This window comes from Aphidius gifuensis, linkage group LG1 (genome assembly GCF_014905175.1).
Source record: "Aphidius gifuensis isolate YNYX2018 linkage group LG1, ASM1490517v1, whole genome shotgun sequence".
Classification (NCBI taxonomy): Eukaryota; Metazoa; Arthropoda; class Insecta; order Hymenoptera; family Braconidae; genus Aphidius; species Aphidius gifuensis.
In genome coordinates, this window is record NC_057788.1 from 19,492,643 (window position 1) to 19,512,874 (window position 20,232).

Here is a 20,232-nt window from a genome sequence, read left to right on the forward strand (position 1 = left end):
AGGACCTGATGGGATGCTGTAAAGAGTAAAAATAATATAAAATAAGTTAAAAAGAAATGCAAAGTCAGACAACGGGCTTTGGTTAAGTTGGAGCAAAGGGGATGGGGAATTGGGAAGTTGGTATGAGTGAGGAGGGTGAGTGTTTGTGCCTGGCTGGTATCTCAATCAGGCAGACTCGGGCCGCAGGTTGGGCTGCCCTGGACCCATGTTATGTTGATTTTTTTTGGTGGGGGTAAAAACCAAGTATACGAGGCCTTCGGCTTTGGAGCCGTCACAACTCAATTTCTCAGTTTCTCGGAGGCTGCGAGACTGTGCTGTACTCTCTTTATAATTTATTTTAGATATTCAACAAAAATAAATAAACAAAAAAACAATAATAACATAAAAAATCTTTTAATTATTTAATTATAATAAAATTATTAACATTAAAAACAAAAAAAAACTTTTATATATTACTTTTATATAATTTTAATAATCATTTATTTTGTTTTTTATTTGTTATTGAATAATTACTATTTTTTAATAGTTTAGCGTGAAATACATATAGTGGTTAAAGAGTGTTTAAGGTGGCTGGATAAACAATGTTATATTGGACTGAAATAAAATAATTTAAATAAAATCGGTAAGATAAAATAAACAAATTTTTGTCTTTTTTTTTTATTTATATATATATTTTATAAAAGCATGTTTACTGAGCTTGAATATTATTTCATTTATTCATAAATAAATACAAGACGGATGGTTATATGTATAAACTATAGTTATATATATATTATATATATATATTTTTTTTTTTTTCAAAAAACATTATGATTGCTTTAAACTTCCTTCCAGCCGTTGTATGTAATCACAACGATCCGTCACTGTCATTCGCGTCTTCGTGTATATACACATGATCAGTATGGTATTTCGTTTAGCTACTCGTGTAGCATCGATCAACAACCTTTTATCCATAAAACGTGATCATAATTTATCGATATAAACTCTTACATATAACTAAAAATAAATAAATATGAAACATGCGTCTGTCAGTTGATGTAGTCAGTTTTGAAAAAAAAAAAAATAAACATGTATATTATATTTTTGAATAATGTATAAAAAATCCCCACATATTTAGCTACTATTTTAATTTTAGTGAGTAGATTAAAAGATGACCTTGTATAGCATTAGATATATACTCCAAAAGCTTGCGTCATTAATATCTCATTCACATTATCAACCATATGTCATATACTATATTATTTATTTTTATTTTTCATTTTTGAAAAGCACTACAAAACACCTGTAAGACTAATGATGACCAGTGAAAATCACTTGTTGCCATCTAAGTTTATTTTAACGAAGTATTAGAGGATAATAATAGAATTTGAACAATAAATATTTTTTTTTTAAATAATAGATGCGTTACGAAAAAAAATATAAATACATGAACTTTGAGTCTCACAAATGTTGGTTAAATCGACAGTGTGGTTGAGTCAAGAGCTCGTTAGTGTAATATATACACGATATATTCAGTGGTCCATGGGATTTATGTTTTCTTGCGCTAATGAACTCGTGTGTGCCACACTCGAGAGAAAAAGACAAAATAAAATTGCTCTGCAACTTTTTCTTTTTTATTTATTTATTATTTTTCTCATTTTCTCTTCTTCTCATTATTATTATTATTATTATTATTTAGATTCATGTCTATTGATGATATACATATTCAACAAATTAAGATCACGAATGAAAAATAAAAATATTTAAATAAAATGTATATACAGTTTTAAGTCATGCAGAATATGGTAATTTAATTTATGTAAACTGGTTTTCATGACTAGCTGCATAGATGTATAAAATTGCATTCACCAATCATATTCTTATCAAGTTCTTTCACTTTTTCATATACGGAAGCGACGATTCATGGATATTTTTTTAAAAATATTCATTCAATTTTTCTATGGTAAAATGATTTCTCCGTAATTGGGACTTTTCGCAATATATTCAGAGTAAAATCACTGGATTTCCAGGAAATTTTTTTACCAAGGATATAGTTAATGAAAGTAAATTTTTTTATTGTCCCATGATTTGGTATAATTCAAACAAAAAACTACAACTTTATAATTTAATCAGCCTACGGAGATGTAGCTACGGAAAAAAATTTTCTAAATGAACTTCAATTCCTCGTCTTTGCAATAACAGGTTATTAAAATATAAAATTCAATGTTTTATTATAAAAAAAAAAAAAAAAAAAAAAAATATTAAGGAGAAGTTTAATGTAAAAAATAAACAAGTCATATTATAATCTTATTTTTTTTTAATTGGTTTTTCTTGGAAATCTACAAGATTATGTGCTTAATATATATTATATTGCAACAGAAAAAATTTTTTTTATATATTTTAATAGACATGTTATCTTAAATGATATAAAAAAATAATAAATTATGAAAAAGAGCAGTTGCGGTTATATATATATATACATACGGTTATACATATATACGCGACCACCTGCTTCATCTGCCATATTGCGACTATAAGCCAAAAAATAAGATCCAAATATTATGCCCAGTATACATATATAACTCGGATCTTAATATAGTATATATAATCTTTGGTAGAAATATTTATTTGGATTTTATTTATCAGCTCTCAACGCAATTGGAACTTCTGAAAAGTTGTGGAAAAATAATGTTTTTTTCACAAGAAAACTTCTATACAAGAAAAATATAATAATAATCTCCAGATTATTATTTGATCAATCTTATAATTGGATCGTTAAACATATAATAAAAAATATATAGTCAATAAAAAAAGCCAAGAGCTTAAAATTATATCATAAATGAAACAAAACAAAAACGGTTTGTCATTCAATGATGACCCGCATGGACCACTCATATATGAAAGCCTCATATATGTAGATATAATTTCACTCAGCTTCTTAGTTACACGAGGACCAATATTTACATATAGCACTAAACCCTCTACTCTAGTCAGAAAGAATATACAAAAAAAGAAATAACGAAAAAAAAAAAAAAACATACCAAAATTGTATATATATAAAAAAAAATGCAAAGTAGCAAAAAACTAAAAATAAATCAAAAAAAAAAAAAAAAAAAATTGTGTATATTGGAATGATGATGATGAAGAGTGTCATCGAGTTTGAAGATGTCTAAAATAATCAAGTTTAAATAAATAACTTCAAAATTGATCATAATAAAAACTTTAACACTTGAGTAAATTATATATATATTATTTTAAATTGTTTATAATATGTTAATCAATGATGAGTTCTGTCAAATTTAATATATTTTAATTTTTCAAATAAGATAATGTTTTTATAGACCCTTACACAGGAAATTTGATAGGACTTTTAATGCATGAGTAAGTTTTTAAGCTACCGTTCGAGTTATTAATTTACAGATTTAAAAAAAAAAAAAAAGAAAAAAAAAAACTTGGGGCCCTTTTTTTTATACAGAAAACCCGTTGGTAAAAATTCTCATTTTCTTTACATAATGATGGTCCCAAATTTTAAAACTGAAATATATATATATATAAGCAGACTTGGCAACCAGGGAGTAGGGACAGATGGTTTTCAAGGATCTCTGTTTCTTTTCATCCTCATTCTCATTTTTTATTCTTATATTTTATATATATATTTTTTATTCTATATAGTCTTAGGTTTATTTTTTTATTTCAATTTTAGATCTATCTTTATTCTATATCTCATTCTAGTCTTTACTCGATATTTTTTATTTTATCTTTTTTTTTATAGTTCCTTTTTTTTTTTTTGCTAAAAACACCATATAATTTATTGATAAATTTCGATGATTCTTAATTATTATGATTATTTTTAAATTTATTGTGATTTCTTAAAAGGAAATTCTTAAATCATCATGATGCAAATAGATGTATGACTTCCTTCTCTTTTGCGGCTCAGCACGTGGCTTTTGCAAGTTTTTTTTTTTTTTTTACAAATGAATGAACACAAACACAATCAACCGCAAAAGACACACACTCGAACTCGATATACTCTTCGATCAAAATCTCTCTTTCCAGTATTTTAATTTTTTTTTTTTTTTTTTAACTCTTTTTTACTCGGCAACTTAAATGAAGGTAAACACTTTAATGAATTCCAACACAGAAGACACTATAATTCGATCAAAATCTTTATTTTCAGTATTTCAATTAATTAATTAGATATTTAACTAATTCATTTCAATTGTTTTTTTTTATGTGTTATACCGTGTATATTTATGTATTTTTTTTTCTATCAAAATTGAATAAACGTAAATGCATTCGCACTAAAATTCCGGAAGTAAAATAACGCGATTGTCGAAAAAAAAAAAATAAATAACGTTTTTAATTTAAAATTCAACGAATAGATTGTAATGAGAAACGAAAATTGACCCATAATTTTGATATTAAATGTTCATACTATTTATACATGTATATATATATAAGTTATCGCAAGGCCAATAATATACAACTGATAATCCGAGAATTTTTCTTGGCATTTAAAACATCCGAGTGTCTTATTTATTTTATTCATTTTTTTATGCATTCATAAGTTATTAAATTACATCGGCATGCTTTCTCAAGTATATAATCCGATTAATTATAAAATCTAATTAGCATAAATTGACATTGAAGAAAGCTTTATTATATATGAAATGTCTTTTTCTTAATTATTTTTTCATCTATATGTGGTTTTTTTTTTTTTAATTTTTGTTTTATATTATATTTATTCGAGTCGGCTTGTTTTATATTTATATATATTTATACTCAATTTCATAACGTTATTTCATTGGCTAAATGATTTCCGAACAATTTAATATTCTAAGGTGTTTTTTAGGAAACGAATCACCAAACCGTTTCGTTCAAAATTACTATAGAAATTAACATGAAGTTATTTGAAATCATGAAACTGTTGGAAAAAAAAATTCTGTGATTTTTGGAAATCAGTTGGAATTATTGAAATCACGATCAGAAACACTTTAAATCTTGAAATAATAAAATCACACAAGTTACATTCATTTATGTCTCTACATTTCATATTGATTATATTGTTAACTATATAACTATAACTTGAAATCTTCAGAATCACAAGGTTCTGAAATCTTCACAAAATTCTTTGAAGACATAAAACCCCTTGGCTATAGCTATTTATATATATATCTATTAGAAAATTTTATGTGAAAGTTCCATCAACTTGTTGAAAGAAAAAAATTATTTACTATAGTAATATATATTATTATATTTATTTTTTAAAAATTTGAAGAAAAATCATGCAAGAGGAAAACCCACGCATCATCATTTTCGTATATATTAAAAAAGTTTGTCTACTTAAGTTAGCAATGGCACACTCTCAAATACTTTTATAAAAAATTACATCACAATGAAAAACTCCCCTTTTTTTCGAAAATGCGTGTAGAAAAAAAGATGAAATCTCAGAACTGATTGGATTCATTATAGTCTTGCCTGAATGATCTATTCGATCTTGCCAATCATCTCTTGGAAAAAAGTTTTTGAAACTTGATAATGCTTATATGATATTTTCGTTCAACCAATTTTCATTATTTAAATGTATTCCTAATACTTGTTAATAAATAAATTGCCAAAATTGTAAATCTTTAAAAGATATTTTTTAAAAATATTAATTCAATGAATGTTAAACAAATATGGTCATTGAATTGTTTGGATAATCAGCAATAGATTAAAAATATTTTTCAATAATAAAAAACGCCTCGTAAAAATTTATTCTAAAAAATGAAATAAAATTTTACGAGTATTAATAAAAAAAAACCGTTTCCCAATCATGTTTGGATATAACTTAAAATTCATTATCATAACTGTTAAATTATAAATTTATTTTAATATATTACTTTTAAAATTATTTACAGAAGAAGGATGTTTTTTCCTGGTGTTGAATGGACATTTATGTCTCTTGTTTTGTTGATTGTTGGTGCAACCCACGCAACAAATGATACAAATGATACAAATGATACAAATGATGCAAACAGTATATCAAAATGTGAAGATGCAAAGTATAAATGTGCCTTCAGAGGTGGATGTGGTAAGGCACTAACTAGCTACCTGCAATTTTGTGTAGCTGATTTACGTGGTGATATAACAACTTGTCCTGAATCATGTCAACATGCACTTATTGGTTTGACTAGTACAGAAGAAGGAAAAAAACTAATGACGGTAAAATTAAGATTATAAATATTAAATTATTAATATATTTTAAAATTAGAAAAATTTATATCATATTAATCAATGAAGTTAAAATTACAGTGTAAATGTAACCCAGGTGATACCATGTGTGAAAAATCAAAACAACAAGCTGAAGTTTGTAGATCACCAGTAACAGCTGCATTGAACAATACAAGGGTATCATGCAGAATAGCAACATCAATATGTAGTGCTGATGTAACTTGTTCAACTGCTTTATCTTATTATAATCTAAATTGTAGAAGTATGTTTAAAGGAAAAAAATGTTCTCATCGGTTAGTATCTTTATATATAAAATATAAATATTTTTAAATGTATCTATTTTATAATTGTAACTAATGTTATGTGATGTTTTTTTTATTTTTTAAAAACAGATGTCGTAATTCTATTGATATACTAATACGACAAGAAAAAGCAGAAAAATTAAATACATGTATTTGTGATGGTAATGAAGGTTATAATTGTAAAGGTATTCATAGAAATATGAATGTTCTTTGTTTTGGTAAGAAAAAAAATTATAATCGTAAAAAACCAATACAAAAAAAACAAAAAAACAAAGAGGTTAAACCAGTTAAAAAAACATATTATGCCAGTGGAAATGAAGCATTTTTTTTACGAATGGAATTACTACTTGGAGTTGTTCTTATATTTATTTTAAAAGGTAAATATATCAAAATATATTTACATGAATTAACATACTCAACACTTTTTTTTCTTTTTATTTTTTTTAATTTCCTTTTCTTACTTATAAAGAACAAAAATTCTTTGATGACAGTTGTAGAGTAGCAAAACAGTTTTATTGTATATCTTTGAGTTAAAAATAAATTATACTGCTGAAAAAGCTGGAGCTTTAAACCAAAAATAAATATGCGACGCTGCCATTTTTTACTGACTATTCAATAATTTTTTCTATTTTTTTTTTTAAAATAACAACTAACGAATTATTTAATTGATTAATTTTTATTTTTTCTTTTCAGACTGATAAATAATCGAAGAAAAAAAAATATAAACAGGATCCAAAAACCAAAGACTGTTCGGTGCAAAGTGACAAAGAAAAAAAAAATTGTTTTTTTTTTTAAATTGACAAATATTTAAAAAAAAAATCAATAATTTTGTTTAAAAGTATGTCGTACATAATCCCATGGATAAAATTGAAAAAAAGTTAAAAGAAATATATATTTCTACCCGTTAAAAACAAAAAAAAAAACAAAAATATCAAAAACAATGTACATTAAATGTATCATAGAATCATCTATTTGTTGGATTTTTTTTTTTGTTTTTTTTATTTTATAATTTTTTTCTATTATTAAGTGAATATAGTGGTGTTTGTGACTGCAGTTAATTATTTTCATTATTTTTTTTATTTAAAATGTTTGTGTGATGTAAATAAATGAATTTATTATTTGTATAAGAATAAAATGAAATAAAAAATAATATGGAAGTTGAAAAATATAAATTAAATAAAAAGTTTTTAAAATATTTTTTATTATTATAATTTAAATAAATAATTTGATAAGAATGGAATAATAAGTTTTTAAATATATTTTAGGCGCGAAAGAATGAATTGTATTTTATATGTCAAGTTGAAAATGCGAATGTTGGATGCAATGAAAAATAAGACGAGAACCAGACTAAGCCAGTGAGGATTTCTATTGAACATCAGCTGTTATTGTGGACCAACTTCTCATCTTGGCCACACACGTTCTCTTCTCTTCTTTTTACCATTTTAGTATCACATATATACTGTCTCACTTTCACAATATTAAATTTTATCATAACAAATCAGACTTTTAAGATTAAAAATACAAGTAGTTAACAAAAATGCAAATTTTATTTTTTTTAATTTTCAAAAACATAAATAAATAATCTTTTTACAAATTTTTTTTTTTTTAATCTTTACTTGAAATTTATTTTAAAATATTTATGAGTTTCTTAAAATTATCATGATTTAAATAAAAAGAAATTTGTAAAACAATCAAAAACTTTATTGTTTTGATAATAGCACACGATGTATTTAACCGTAACTAGATTTATTTCAGAAACTTGTTGATGTTTAAAAATAGAATATTCTAGTGGTAAGACCAAAAAATTTAAATATAGTCATAAAATAAATACCACATGATTTAAAAATAAACAAATTATAAAGTAAATATTTCATAAAATCTATTAGATTACAATTATATCTTTCAAATTTTGATTTTCTTATCTGAATATCGGTTGTTTTTTTTGTTGATGTTGTTGTTGATGATGATGATGATGATGATGATGATGATGATGATGATGATGAAGATGAAGAGTAGACACAAGGTAGATCGAGCCATACATATTGCCATGGTTGGGTCAAAATTGAATTTTGTAAAAGACGACGTTGGCTAAAGTGAGATAAAATTGTGTGGTGTTGGACCACACACAGTCAAGTTAAGTAATAGAGGATGGAAAATTGTGTCTTTATGTATCAAATAAAATAAAGAGAGCAATGTGGATGCTTGAAGATTTTTGAGGGCTGAAGAGAAACGAGGAAGGAGGGACCCGTAGGCTCCGTGCTGAGGACCACCCACCTTGATGGCAAGGCTCTCTCTAGCTCTATATATCGTCATCAACCATCCATGAAAAAACAAAAACCATCTTATTTTTTTTTACTTATTTTCAAACTGTATAACTATACCACGAATACAACTAATTTTCAAATTAAATTTTCCAATGATTTTTCATGACTATTTTTAATCTTCAAATTGTCTTTTTTCTTGTATAAAAGTATAAATATTTAACATATAAATTAATTTATTTAAATAAAATTTAGTTTATGGTCAATAACTTGTCAATAATTATTTTTAATTGATATAAATTTATAATAATAATTTTTTTTTTTTTTTTTATAATAATAATAAGTAAAATAAAAATTAAAAAATCATATTTAATTGAAGACAATTGAAAATAATGATGCAGCGATAAGTGGTTTGGTTTAAAAAATACAGCAAAATGACGAAGAGGAGGTAGTCGTAATTACTCAAGGGTACCTTGGTTTACCATCTCTGTCTTTTCATTATCAAAAACCAACTCTTAAAGATTTTGTATGAGAAGATGATGAAAAAAAAAAAAAAGTTTTTAAAAACAAGAAATAGCAAGAGAAAGAAAAAAGCAAGTTAGAATGAAAACACAAGAAAGTATAACCAAGCAAAAAAAAATGAACAACTTGTGTAGGAAGAAATCACTTGTTCTCTTATTATTATCATTATTTGTTTTCTTTTTTTTTTTTATCTTCTCTCTTCTGTTAATCTTGATTTGATGATCAATGAATACCTCTTTTACCTGTACGTCATTTTTTTTAGTTGTTTACTCTTTTGTATATAATTTCATATAGTAATAATGCCTGTGTCGGGTTTGCTTTTTATGTACCTCTTTGTGCAGTAGTACAGCTGCAACTCTCACCTGTTTTTTATTCTTATAAATGATTCATTTTGAAAATAGCATTATAACCACAGTCATTTAATCGATAATTCATAATCCAATATCATATTTATCAATCTAAATATCTATCTTTTTTTTCAATATTTACTAAGGATAATTAATTTTTAATTTACACATATTTAAAATTATTTTTAATTAATGATTTGAAAATTTCATCAAATTAAAACTTTTTTCAAAAAAATATTTTTTATTTTTTTTAATGATTGTGGTAATTAAAATTTATCATGTTTTTATTTATGTGAACAAAAAAAAAAATACATATATAATTTGTTAAATATTAAAAAGAATTAAAAAAAATTTTTTTTTTACTTGAAAATATTTCATTTAAAATACTTGATGTATCAATTAAAGAAATTTTGTTATTATTTTTAGTTACTTGATAATTGAATAAAAATTTAACAAATATATTTAATTAAATAACTAAACAGATAATTTTTAAAATAGTTGATATATTAATATTTAATTTTCTTGTTTAATAGAATTTTTATTTATTTATTTTTTTCTGTTATCTTATTACCCGGAGGTAATAAGATTTCGAAAGTCGGCTGAGGCCACCGGGAAACTGTCGGGGATAAATGACGACGCTGGACCCCCCAAACAGTTTGTCTCGTCTATATTTTTCAACCAAGAAAATAGTAATAGTACCTTCTGTTTAATCTACAACTCATTATTTTAAATCTCCCTACTCTCAACCTTTCACCAAGTATAGCAATAATGATCAGAAATAATTTATAAACTAGTTATCGTACTTTTGTTGTTTTCATTTTTCGTCTATTCATATTTACGGTATAATTACAATTTGTAGAATTTTTTTATCTTCAACAAAACAACTGGTAAGTGTTATTTTTTTCAAAAAATGTTAAAAAATATTTTTATTAAGGAGTTACGACATCATGCATCGCATATTTCCATGTCCAGGCTCGCGCAACTTCTTCAAATTTTTCACGATTATATGTGTACATTTCACCAATTTCTGGTTCCATACATACCTGAAATAAATCATCAAATAAAGATATTATATTTTTAATTTAAATTGATCATTACTGAGTTTTTAAAATAATTAATATTACCTGACAAAATGGATCTGTTAGAAGACTTTGAACACTTATCAAAACTTTTGATATTGTCAATGCAAGAGACCAATTGTGATGAATTGAATCAATTCCAACATCACCATGCCTTGAGACATTTGGATGAAGAATTTTAGTAAGAAATCTTACAACGGGTGGACACATTGGATAACTAGAATACAAAAAATAAATAAATGTAGAATAATTTATATGTTTTTATTATTTTTAAATAAATGTTAATTTACCTATAAGGAACTTGCAGGTACAAATAAAATAATCCACCTTCATAGGGACTACCAATTGGACCAGTTATTGTTGCTTGCCAATGACAAGACATTGCATCTAATGGTGATGCTTCAATACCCTCAGGTGGATCAATTCTCAATGCTTTAAGTTCAATATTAAGTCGATTTTTACGCCATGAATTTTCTTCCATATTTGCTGGTTTTGATCTCAAACACATTTGTGCTAAACATGTTCTACAAGGTGCTGATGAAGCTAAACGGTCATAAACTTTATACCAATTATCAACATGACCAATTGCCTTGTATAATGGCCATCTGAGTTTAGCTTGTTGTTGCCATTGTTGTGGTGGTATATGAGTCAATAATAAACCATACCATCTTCTGCAAACATTTGCAGCTGACCACAAACTAACATCATCCAAATGTGAAAAAACTACAAAAAAATAATTACTAATAATTTTTAAGTTATAAAAATCAAGTTTTTTTGTCACTAGTTGCTAAAAATATATTAACCAATAAAATGTTCAATAAGGCAAGCTCCATGTCCTTCAACTTGAGTGAATAGTTTATTTTAAAATATTGACTTACCAGCAAGAAGAACTTCAGGTGGTAATCTGTCAACTAGTCCAGGTTCATTAATTGGTTCATGCTCAATATGTTTATGATTAGTTAATATTTCTACTCTTTCAGCTAAATTTTTGGGCTTTGAAGGTTCTCCAAGATTACAAAAATCACGACAATTCCAATGTGGAGCTTCATTATCTCTATTTAATATACCATCATTTGGATTATCAACTGGACTTGAATGTGAATTATGTGGTAGTGATGGACCACTCTGATTATTGTTGATTTTTTTAATCCATTCATGTGGTTTTTTGTGATGTTCTGGTTGAGATTGTAAATTTTCATTTATTAAAACTTGTTGATGATGAATTGGAGAATCATGCTGGCCAGATGATGAAGATTCAACAAGAGGACGAACTTTTGGAGTTTGATTTATTCGACCCTCTCCCCAATTATAATATGGATCTGTTGGTTCATCATTTCCAGAATCTTCATCGTCTGTTTTCTATTTAAAGAGTATGATAACTATTTTAATTAACAAAATGTTTATTAAACTTTTGATTAATTTTATTTACCTCACTGAAGATTGGAAGTGCCCGAATACCAATATCATCAGGAAATAAAAATGCATGGCATGTTGCACAAACAGGTTCATCAAATGATGGTCCATAATATCCATTACAAATATAACAAGCATGGGTCTGAATAATAATTATGATTATATTTTTGATTAAAATTTTACATCAATTATTATTCATATGTTTGAATTACTTACAGAAAATTGAAATTCTGGACAAGGAATATCTTCAACAGGTTCAATATAATTTTCTGTCAAGTTTGACAATAACATAGTATCAATATTGTCTTCGATTTTTTCAGATTTTTCATTATTTAAAAACTCTTCAACTGTATCACCTGTCATTTTAATTTGAAATTATGATCTTTCTAATTTCTAATTTATTAACAATGTTTAAAATCAAGAACAAGTACACAATATTTTTTTTTTTTTTTTTGATCACCAAAGTATTTACAACAATAATAACACACACACTTTGTCTCACTTTGCTGTAAAATGTCCATTGACACACAAAAACAACATAGAGTGAAAAAATCACAAAATAACTGATAAATATTTGTAAGATGTCACTTCAACATGATTTAAAAAAAAATTATTTTCATCACTTTTGATTTGCTCCAAATTATATAATTATAAACAATAGTGTTTTTTTTTTTTACAATTAACAAAAAAAAAATCAATATATTCATATAATAATTATTCATATATTTAATTATCAATTTGATTATTTTTGAGCCGATAAGCTAGGAGTATTTTTTATCCGTTGAACATTTTCATGATATAACAATCTATTAAATATTTTGGTTCATGGAGAACCCAATACAAACTACCATGGAGGTTAAACTCCATGCAAACTACTCGCACATACACATGAAAAAAAAAAAAAAAAAATTGTCAAGTTCACTCACACATTCACACACATTTATAATCCAATGCATTTTTGATCACCGCTTGTTTCTGCTTGTTTCACTGTGATTAATCCGCAGCAACAACGTAGATTTTTTTTATACATTATCTTGTTAACAAAAAAAAGTTATAGGGTTGTGCCCTAGTATATAAGGCAATAAAAAATTATAAATATAAACAAATAAAATAATTAAAAAAAGTAATATTGTGCCCAGGGCTCATATTAAAACACAGAATAAATAATTTCGCTTGGATAAATTTGTGATTGAGCAAAATGGCAGCAGCCGACTCATCAACAGACGACAGTCTTTATCCGATTGCAGTTTTAATCGATGAATTGAAAAATGAAGATGTACAAGTAAGTACAATAATTATTTTTTTTATTTGTGAAATGTTACCAAAGTTTTTTATATTTGAAAAAAAAAAAAACAACTCGATCTTAGTCAGTAAGTGTTTGTAACAATGAGGTTACAACTGCGGCGGTTTTTTTTTTTTATTAATTTCATCATATCAGTTTATCGACAATTTGTTTAAAATGTAAATATTATAAACAATTAGTTTGATTACAATTAATGAATGTATTTTTATTTTATAGCTGCGATTGAATTCAATAAAAAAACTTTCAACGATTGCCCTGGCACTTGGTGCTGAACGTACTCGTAGTGAGTTGATGCCCTTTTTGACAGAAACAATTTATGATGAAGATGAAGTTTTATTGGCACTTGCTGAACAACTTGGTACATTCACACCACTTGTAGGTGGACCTGACCATGTTTATTGTTTATTGGTAAGTAGTATTTGAAAAAAAAAGATAATTGTTTAAATTGACTTTCAACAATTTAACATTATTGATTAGACTATAGCTTGATTAATTAATCAAAAATAAATACAAGCAAACTTTAGATTTGTCTTTCACGTGTTTAAATGCAACAACTAACATACTCACTTTAACATTAATTTGATTTTTTTTTTTTTATTACGTAAAATCAATCATCTATTTGAAAAAATATTATTTAAACGTCAAAAAAAAAAAAAAAAAACGAATAAAATATTACATTCAAGTAAACAAGTAAAGACAATAATCAAATTTTTGTTGTATTTATTTATATAATTTATTTATTTTCATAAATTGTAATTGAAATTAATATATTTTAGCCACCACTTGAAGCATTGGCAGCTGTTGAAGAAACAGTTGTACGTGACAAAGCAGTTGAATCATTACGGAATATTGCAAGTCAACACAGTCCAGCATATCTTGAAGACCATTTTGTTCCATTGGTACAACGTTTGGCATCTGGTGATTGGTTTACATCAAGAACATCAGCATGTGGTTTAATAAGTGTATGTTATCCACGTGTAAGTGCAGCAACAAAAGCTGAATTAAGAAATCATTTTCGTAATTTATGTCAAGATGATACACCAATGGTACGACGTTCAGCAGCATCAAAATTGGGAGAATTTGCAAAAGTTGTTGAAATCGAATATTTAAAATCTGATTTAATTCCAATGTTTGTTATACTTGCACAAGATGAACAAGATTCTGTTCGTTTATTAGCTGTTGATGCATGTGTTAGTATTGCAACATTATTACAACAAGAAGATGTTGAACAACTTGTTATGCCAACATTACGTCAATGTGCTGCTGATTCATCATGGCGTGTACGTTATATGGTTGCTGATAAATTTACAGATCTTCAAAAAGCAGTAGGTCCTGAAATAACTAAAACTGATCTTGTACCAGCATTTCAAGTTTTATTAAAAGATAATGAAGCTGAAGTTAGAGCAGCAGCAGCTGATAAAGTACGTGATTTTTGTCAAAATCTTGATCAATTTAGTCAAGAAAACATTATAATGACAAATGTATTACCATATGTTAAAGAACTTGTATCTGATCCAAATCAGCATGTTAAATCAGCACTTGCAAGTGTTATTATGGGTTTAAGTCCAATATTGGGAAAACACAATACAATTGAACATTTATTACCATTATTTCTCATGCAATTAAAAGATGAATGTCCAGAAGTACGTTTAAATATCATCAGTAATTTGGATTGTGTTAATGAAGTTATTGGTATACAACAATTATCACAATCATTATTACCAGCAATTGTTGAACTTGCTGAAGATTCAAAATGGCGTGTAAGACTTGCAATTATTGAATATATGCCATTATTAGCTGGTCAATTGGGTGTTGAATTTTTTGATGAAAAATTAAATTCACTATCAATGAATTGGCTTGTTGATCATGTTTATGCAATAAGAGAAGCTGCAACATTAAATTTAAAAAAATTGGTTGAAAAATTTGGACCAGAATGGGCGCAAAATACTATTATACCTAAAGTTTTAAATATGTCAAGAGATCAAAATTATTTACACAGAATGACGTGTCTTTTCTGTATCAATGTAAGTAAATTTCTATTCTTTTATTAAACATGTATTTTATATTTTTAACTATTTTTATAATATTTATTTTTTTAAATAAAGGTTCTTGCTGAAGTATGTGGTCCAGATATAACATCAAAAATCATGTTACCAACTGTTTTGGCAATGGCAATTGATAATGTTGCTAATGTAAGATTCAACGTTGCTAAAACACTTCAACGTATTGGACCATATCTAGAACAAAGTGCTGTTCAAACACAAGTTAAACCTGTACTTGATAAACTCAATACTGATACTGATGTTGATGTCAAATACTTTGCATCTGAAGCAATTGCTGGAATTGCAGGTAATAGCTTAGTTATTTTACTAAATAATTAAAAAAGTACAAGAACAATAATTAACTATCTTTTTTTTTATTTTATTTTATTTTTCAGCGTAGGTTGATCATGTCCTCGAGTGCATTTACCCCATCACTAAACATCTACCTACGTCATAAAATATAATTTTTAAAGAGTAAGTAAATTTGCAAGATGATATGAATTTTTTTTTTGTTTTTTTCCACGACGTCTGTATGACGACAATTTTAAAACACACATTAGGGGCAAGTAATATGCTGGGTAAATAAGAGAAAAAAACCAGGGTGAACAGTTTTTAAAAAATAAAAAACAGTACGTAGCCATTAAAAACTAGCTAATACTAATAACCAATATTTAAAAGAAAAGAACAAGATTAATTTCTGTTGTATTTGTATAACTATAATATTGTACTAAGATATATTTGCTTAAGACCATGTAACTTCATTATTAATAGTAAATACGTAAGCAACTGTCTTAAAACGTAAGAATGATTAATAAAAAAGAAAAAAAAACAATAAAAAATCTTTATGTCCTTCGACAAATTGATTTAAAAAAAAAAAAAATATTCTTTTTTTTTTGTTTTTTTTTTTTTTTAATTATATTCATAAATTTTTCCTGTAAAAAAGCAATGATAGAGAATAATCTTCATGTACACAAAATAAAAAAAAAAAAAAATTTTTTGGTTTTTTTTATTTATTTATTTTTTTATTAAAGATTATATTCATTAAGCTTTATCAGAAGAGTTTTTTTTTTTTTTTTTAATTATGGTGGTTAATTATTATTTAAATAATATTGAACAAATTATTTTTAAAAAAATTAAATACACATATGAAAATTTATAAAATTACTTAGAAATAATATTATTAAATTCTAATATTGTTAAATCAATATTGCAGCTATTATTTTTTGTTAATTTATTATCTTCTAAATTACTATCATTATTGAAAATTTTAAGTGAATTTATTTTTGCCCGATTGTAGATTTTCACAGTATGCAAACTCAGGCATCTAAAATAAAAAAATAATACAATATTTATATTTTAGTATTTTGAATAATATATATTGAAAACTAAAATGTGATTTAAAAAAAAATATACTTGAGACAAACGTAGATGACTAAAATTGCTGTTCCAACCACTAGTATACGAATGGCTCTTATTTCAACAATTTGATAAATAAACCAGGCTGCAAGTGATGATATAATTATTACCATGACAATATAAATTATACCGATCCAATGTTGTCTATTAAAACCATCATTCCAATTGAGCTTTGTTGAATGTTCAACATTGTAAATACAACCACAAACTTTGCATGTCAAGTTTTGCAAGTCTTCATTTATGCAACTCTATCGTTAAAAAATAAAATATATTTTAATAACTACTGTTTAATATTGACAAAATGTTTTGAGCAAATTACCTCAATTAGCCATCTACGAAGACAATCATGATGAACAACGCTGACATCGCCTCTGCAATTACATGGCTTAATAAGAGATCCAGTATTTTTTGTTTCATTATCATAACAAATCCAACAGTCCTTTTTTATTATTGGCGAATTTTGTTCTATACATTGTTCCTCAATGTTCTTCATTTTTATTTTTTTAATATACTTGAAATTAATCCACATAACATCGTAATAAAAGTATCTTCACTTTGGATTCATAACATTAAAAAATAAATAAAAATATTAGATTTGAATAATTTATAGAAACCGGATTTTATTATTAATAACTGTTTATTTATTTTTATTGTAAATTATTATGATGTATGTACCTGATATCACACAAGAAAATCACAATATACTTGAAATTAATTCATACATCATAATAATATCCAGTAGATATAAACAAGTAAATTTAAATTGATCAATTATAATGAAAAAAAAATAAAATTGAAATTGCTTTGTCATTCAATTTTATAAATGATTCCATCGAACAAAAATTAAACGACAATAAAATAAAACGACAGTAAAAATACTTGAAAAAGTTGTCCAATTTTTCATTTTTCAAATTGTGGTAAATTGACCTTTTTTTTTTTTATATAAAAAAAAATAATAATAAGTTTTCTTGTAAATGCTGTTATTGCTTAATTTTTTGAAGTAACTAGGTCACTCGCTGATTCATCAAAAATTTCAAATAAACATAAGTTGATAATGATAATTAAGAGTACTCGTTTCAAAAACAATCACCTAAAATATTTTTAAATTTAATTTAACCTTCATTATCTTCTCTGTTTTTGCTTTGAATGGTATTGAATAAATTAAACGAAAATATTTTAAATATAAAAGTAATAATTTTTTTTTTTTTTTTTATTTACAATGTTTTTATTTACATATCGTAGTTAATCAAGAAAAAGAATAAGTCAAAGTCATCTTCTTTCTTATATATGTATATATATCTATATTTTTTTTTGTTGATTGCTTACAACCTATTCTAAATATAATAATGAATTTTAAATTCACATTATGTTTGTTTTTATTTTTACTTGCTATTATCATATAATTTATAAATAAAAATAAAATATCAAATAGTTCATAAAATAATTAAAATTTTTATAATATATTATTAGTTAACAATTAAAATTAATTATACTATTTTTAATACTAATCACTTGTGATTATAGTTAGTTGATCAAGATATGCTTCATCTTCACTCAATTGATTTTTTTTTATTTGAATTTTTGTTGGTGAAGATTGATTCTTATAAACACGTGTGTAATAATTATAAACAACTAGAAAAACACATAATTGAATAGCTGAAATTGAAATTATAGAAAAAATAATTATATATTAAATTTTTAAATTAAAAATATTTTCAATAAAATTTATTGATTTGGTAAATAAAAATAAAATTTTTAAAACTTACCATAAGTTATTGTAGAAAGAGAAATATAATCAATCAAGTATGTTGTACTTTGTTCGTCATCAAATTGGATTTTAATTATCTTGATGATAGTTGCAGTAAAATTCAATACAAGCCATGATGTTCCACAACACAACCAAGGAACAATATATACCGATTTTTCCTGAAATGAATTTCAAATTATTTAAAATACTCATTCATCGATTTGTTTATTTCTTTTTTCTTTCCAAATAATGTTATATTTATTTTCAAATTAAATATTAACTTACAGTTGCAGCACCATACATTAATAATCCAGATACCAATGCAAATATATAAAAAATCAACATTCTTGGATTAAATGCTTCATTATTAAAATCCAGTCCTGATAATTCATATTGAACACCAAGAAATTCACTGCAGTCCAAATAAAAAATTCCAACAACCAGAGTAAGCTGAAAAATTTATTTAATACAAAATAAAAATTTATTATATTTATTGCAAAAAAAATAAAAAATAATAATAATATAAATTCCAACTTACAATTGAAAAAAATCCAATCAATATTGATCCAATTCGAAGACTAAAGTAAGAATCATCATTTTGGCTAGTCTAATAAAAGAAAAAAAATTAAGTTTTAATAATTAAAATCATTTTAATATTAATATGAGTATTTTAAAAGTTTTAAAGCAAAATGGCGTTTTTTTGATGAAAAAAAATTAACAATAAAAACATTTAAATTTTACAATTAAATTACACTGATTACCTTGTCAAGACTGAATCGTGAAGACGTAAACATTTTTATTAATTTATTAAAAAAATTATTTATAACAGAGAAAAAACTTTTTGAAAATGTTGAAAATTTCACTACAACACGTGTCAATTTATCGATCAAAAAGGTAGACGAGCACACCAAAGAATGAATGAGAGTATTGTGAAAATTGAGTTGGCCAGTGTGACTATGTATAGTGTCGCTGTAGGAAAACAACATTGCTTGATAAATTTTATTTTCACTATACTACTATTATTTTAAATACACTATCAAAATATTTGGAAGATAAAAATAAATTTGTTTGAGATAAATTATAAGTAATATTAATAAATTATAAGTTATAATAATTTGTTTTGTTTTTTAGCAATACAATCAACAATCATAAATACAATATCATAAATATTAGTAGTAAATATTAATAAAAAATAACTAAATTATATATTATTCTGTTTCATTGTCACTTGAGTGATACAATGGTATTTGTATTGCTTAATTTTCTTGAATATCTTGAGCCCAAATAAATCTGCCATCTCTTCAATACTTTCAAGTACTTACCTATAAAAATTAACAAAAAATGATTTTATATTTACATAATAATTAAATAGTAATAAAATCTACATAGCCAAGTTGTTGTTTAGTAAATTACTGGAAAACCAACTCAGAAGATATCTTACAACTGATCTAAATATCTAATCGCATTAAAGTAAAAGACAATGTCATATTAATCAATTAATTTATATAATAAAAGCTAAAAAATATTAACGTTATTTTTGAATAATGATTTGGTACAATTGGTGAATCATCATTTCTATAAATAACATAAGTCTAAAATATTTGGTAT

At 25.0% G+C, this 20,232-nt stretch overlaps 4 protein-coding genes across 6 annotated transcripts; 2 read left to right on the forward strand and 2 right to left on the reverse strand.

Annotated features, from left to right (window-relative positions):
• The first annotated feature begins 291 nt into the window (after positions 1–291).
• On the forward strand, positions 292–7,262 carry LOC122850663 (growth arrest-specific protein 1-like). 2 transcript variants are annotated; one of them, XM_044149798.1, is made up of 5 exons: positions 292–622; positions 5,880–6,183; positions 6,262–6,485; positions 6,585–6,871; positions 7,188–7,262. In XM_044149798.1, exons 2-5 carry the CDS (start codon positions 5,887–5,889, stop codon positions 7,190–7,192), a joined length of 813 nt encoding a protein of 270 aa, XP_044005733.1. In that variant the 5' UTR covers positions 292–622; positions 5,880–5,886; the 3' UTR covers positions 7,193–7,262. The 2 variants fall into 2 exon arrangements, with proteins under 2 accessions (XP_044005733.1, XP_044005741.1); XM_044149806.1 differs by having other exon boundaries at positions 6,274–6,485.
• Positions 7,263–9,845: 2,583 nt separating this feature from the next.
• Positions 9,846–12,634, reverse strand: LOC122850681. Its single transcript, XM_044149817.1, has 6 exons — positions 12,333–12,634; positions 12,133–12,258; positions 11,582–12,062; positions 10,994–11,426; positions 10,749–10,920; positions 9,846–10,667 (listed from the first exon to the last, which is right to left on the reverse strand). The coding sequence occupies exons 1-6, from the start codon at positions 12,477–12,479 to the stop codon at positions 10,554–10,556; spliced, it is 1,473 nt and encodes a 490-aa protein (XP_044005752.1). The 5' UTR covers positions 12,480–12,634; the 3' UTR covers positions 9,846–10,553.
• Positions 12,635–13,044: 410 nt separating this feature from the next.
• LOC122850692 (serine/threonine-protein phosphatase 2A 65 kDa regulatory subunit A alpha isoform) lies at positions 13,045–17,377 on the forward strand. 2 transcript variants are annotated; one of them, XM_044149835.1, is made up of 5 exons: positions 13,045–13,398; positions 13,636–13,827; positions 14,196–15,443; positions 15,525–15,768; positions 15,862–17,377. In XM_044149835.1, the coding sequence occupies exons 1-5, from the start codon at positions 13,315–13,317 to the stop codon at positions 15,864–15,866; spliced, it is 1,773 nt and encodes a 590-aa protein (XP_044005770.1). In that variant the 5' UTR covers positions 13,045–13,314; the 3' UTR covers positions 15,867–17,377. The 2 variants fall into 2 exon arrangements, with proteins under 2 accessions (XP_044005770.1, XP_044005763.1); XM_044149828.1 differs by having other exon boundaries at positions 13,046–13,398; positions 15,857–17,377.
• Positions 17,378–18,381: 1,004 nt separating this feature from the next.
• Positions 18,382–19,512, reverse strand: LOC122860261. Its single transcript, XM_044163988.1, has 5 exons — positions 19,386–19,512; positions 19,163–19,231; positions 18,910–19,074; positions 18,644–18,803; positions 18,382–18,533 (listed from the first exon to the last, which is right to left on the reverse strand). The coding sequence occupies exons 1-5, from the start codon at positions 19,416–19,418 to the stop codon at positions 18,382–18,384; spliced, it is 579 nt and encodes a 192-aa protein (XP_044019923.1). The 5' UTR covers positions 19,419–19,512.
• Between the last annotated feature and the right edge of the window lie 720 nt (positions 19,513–20,232).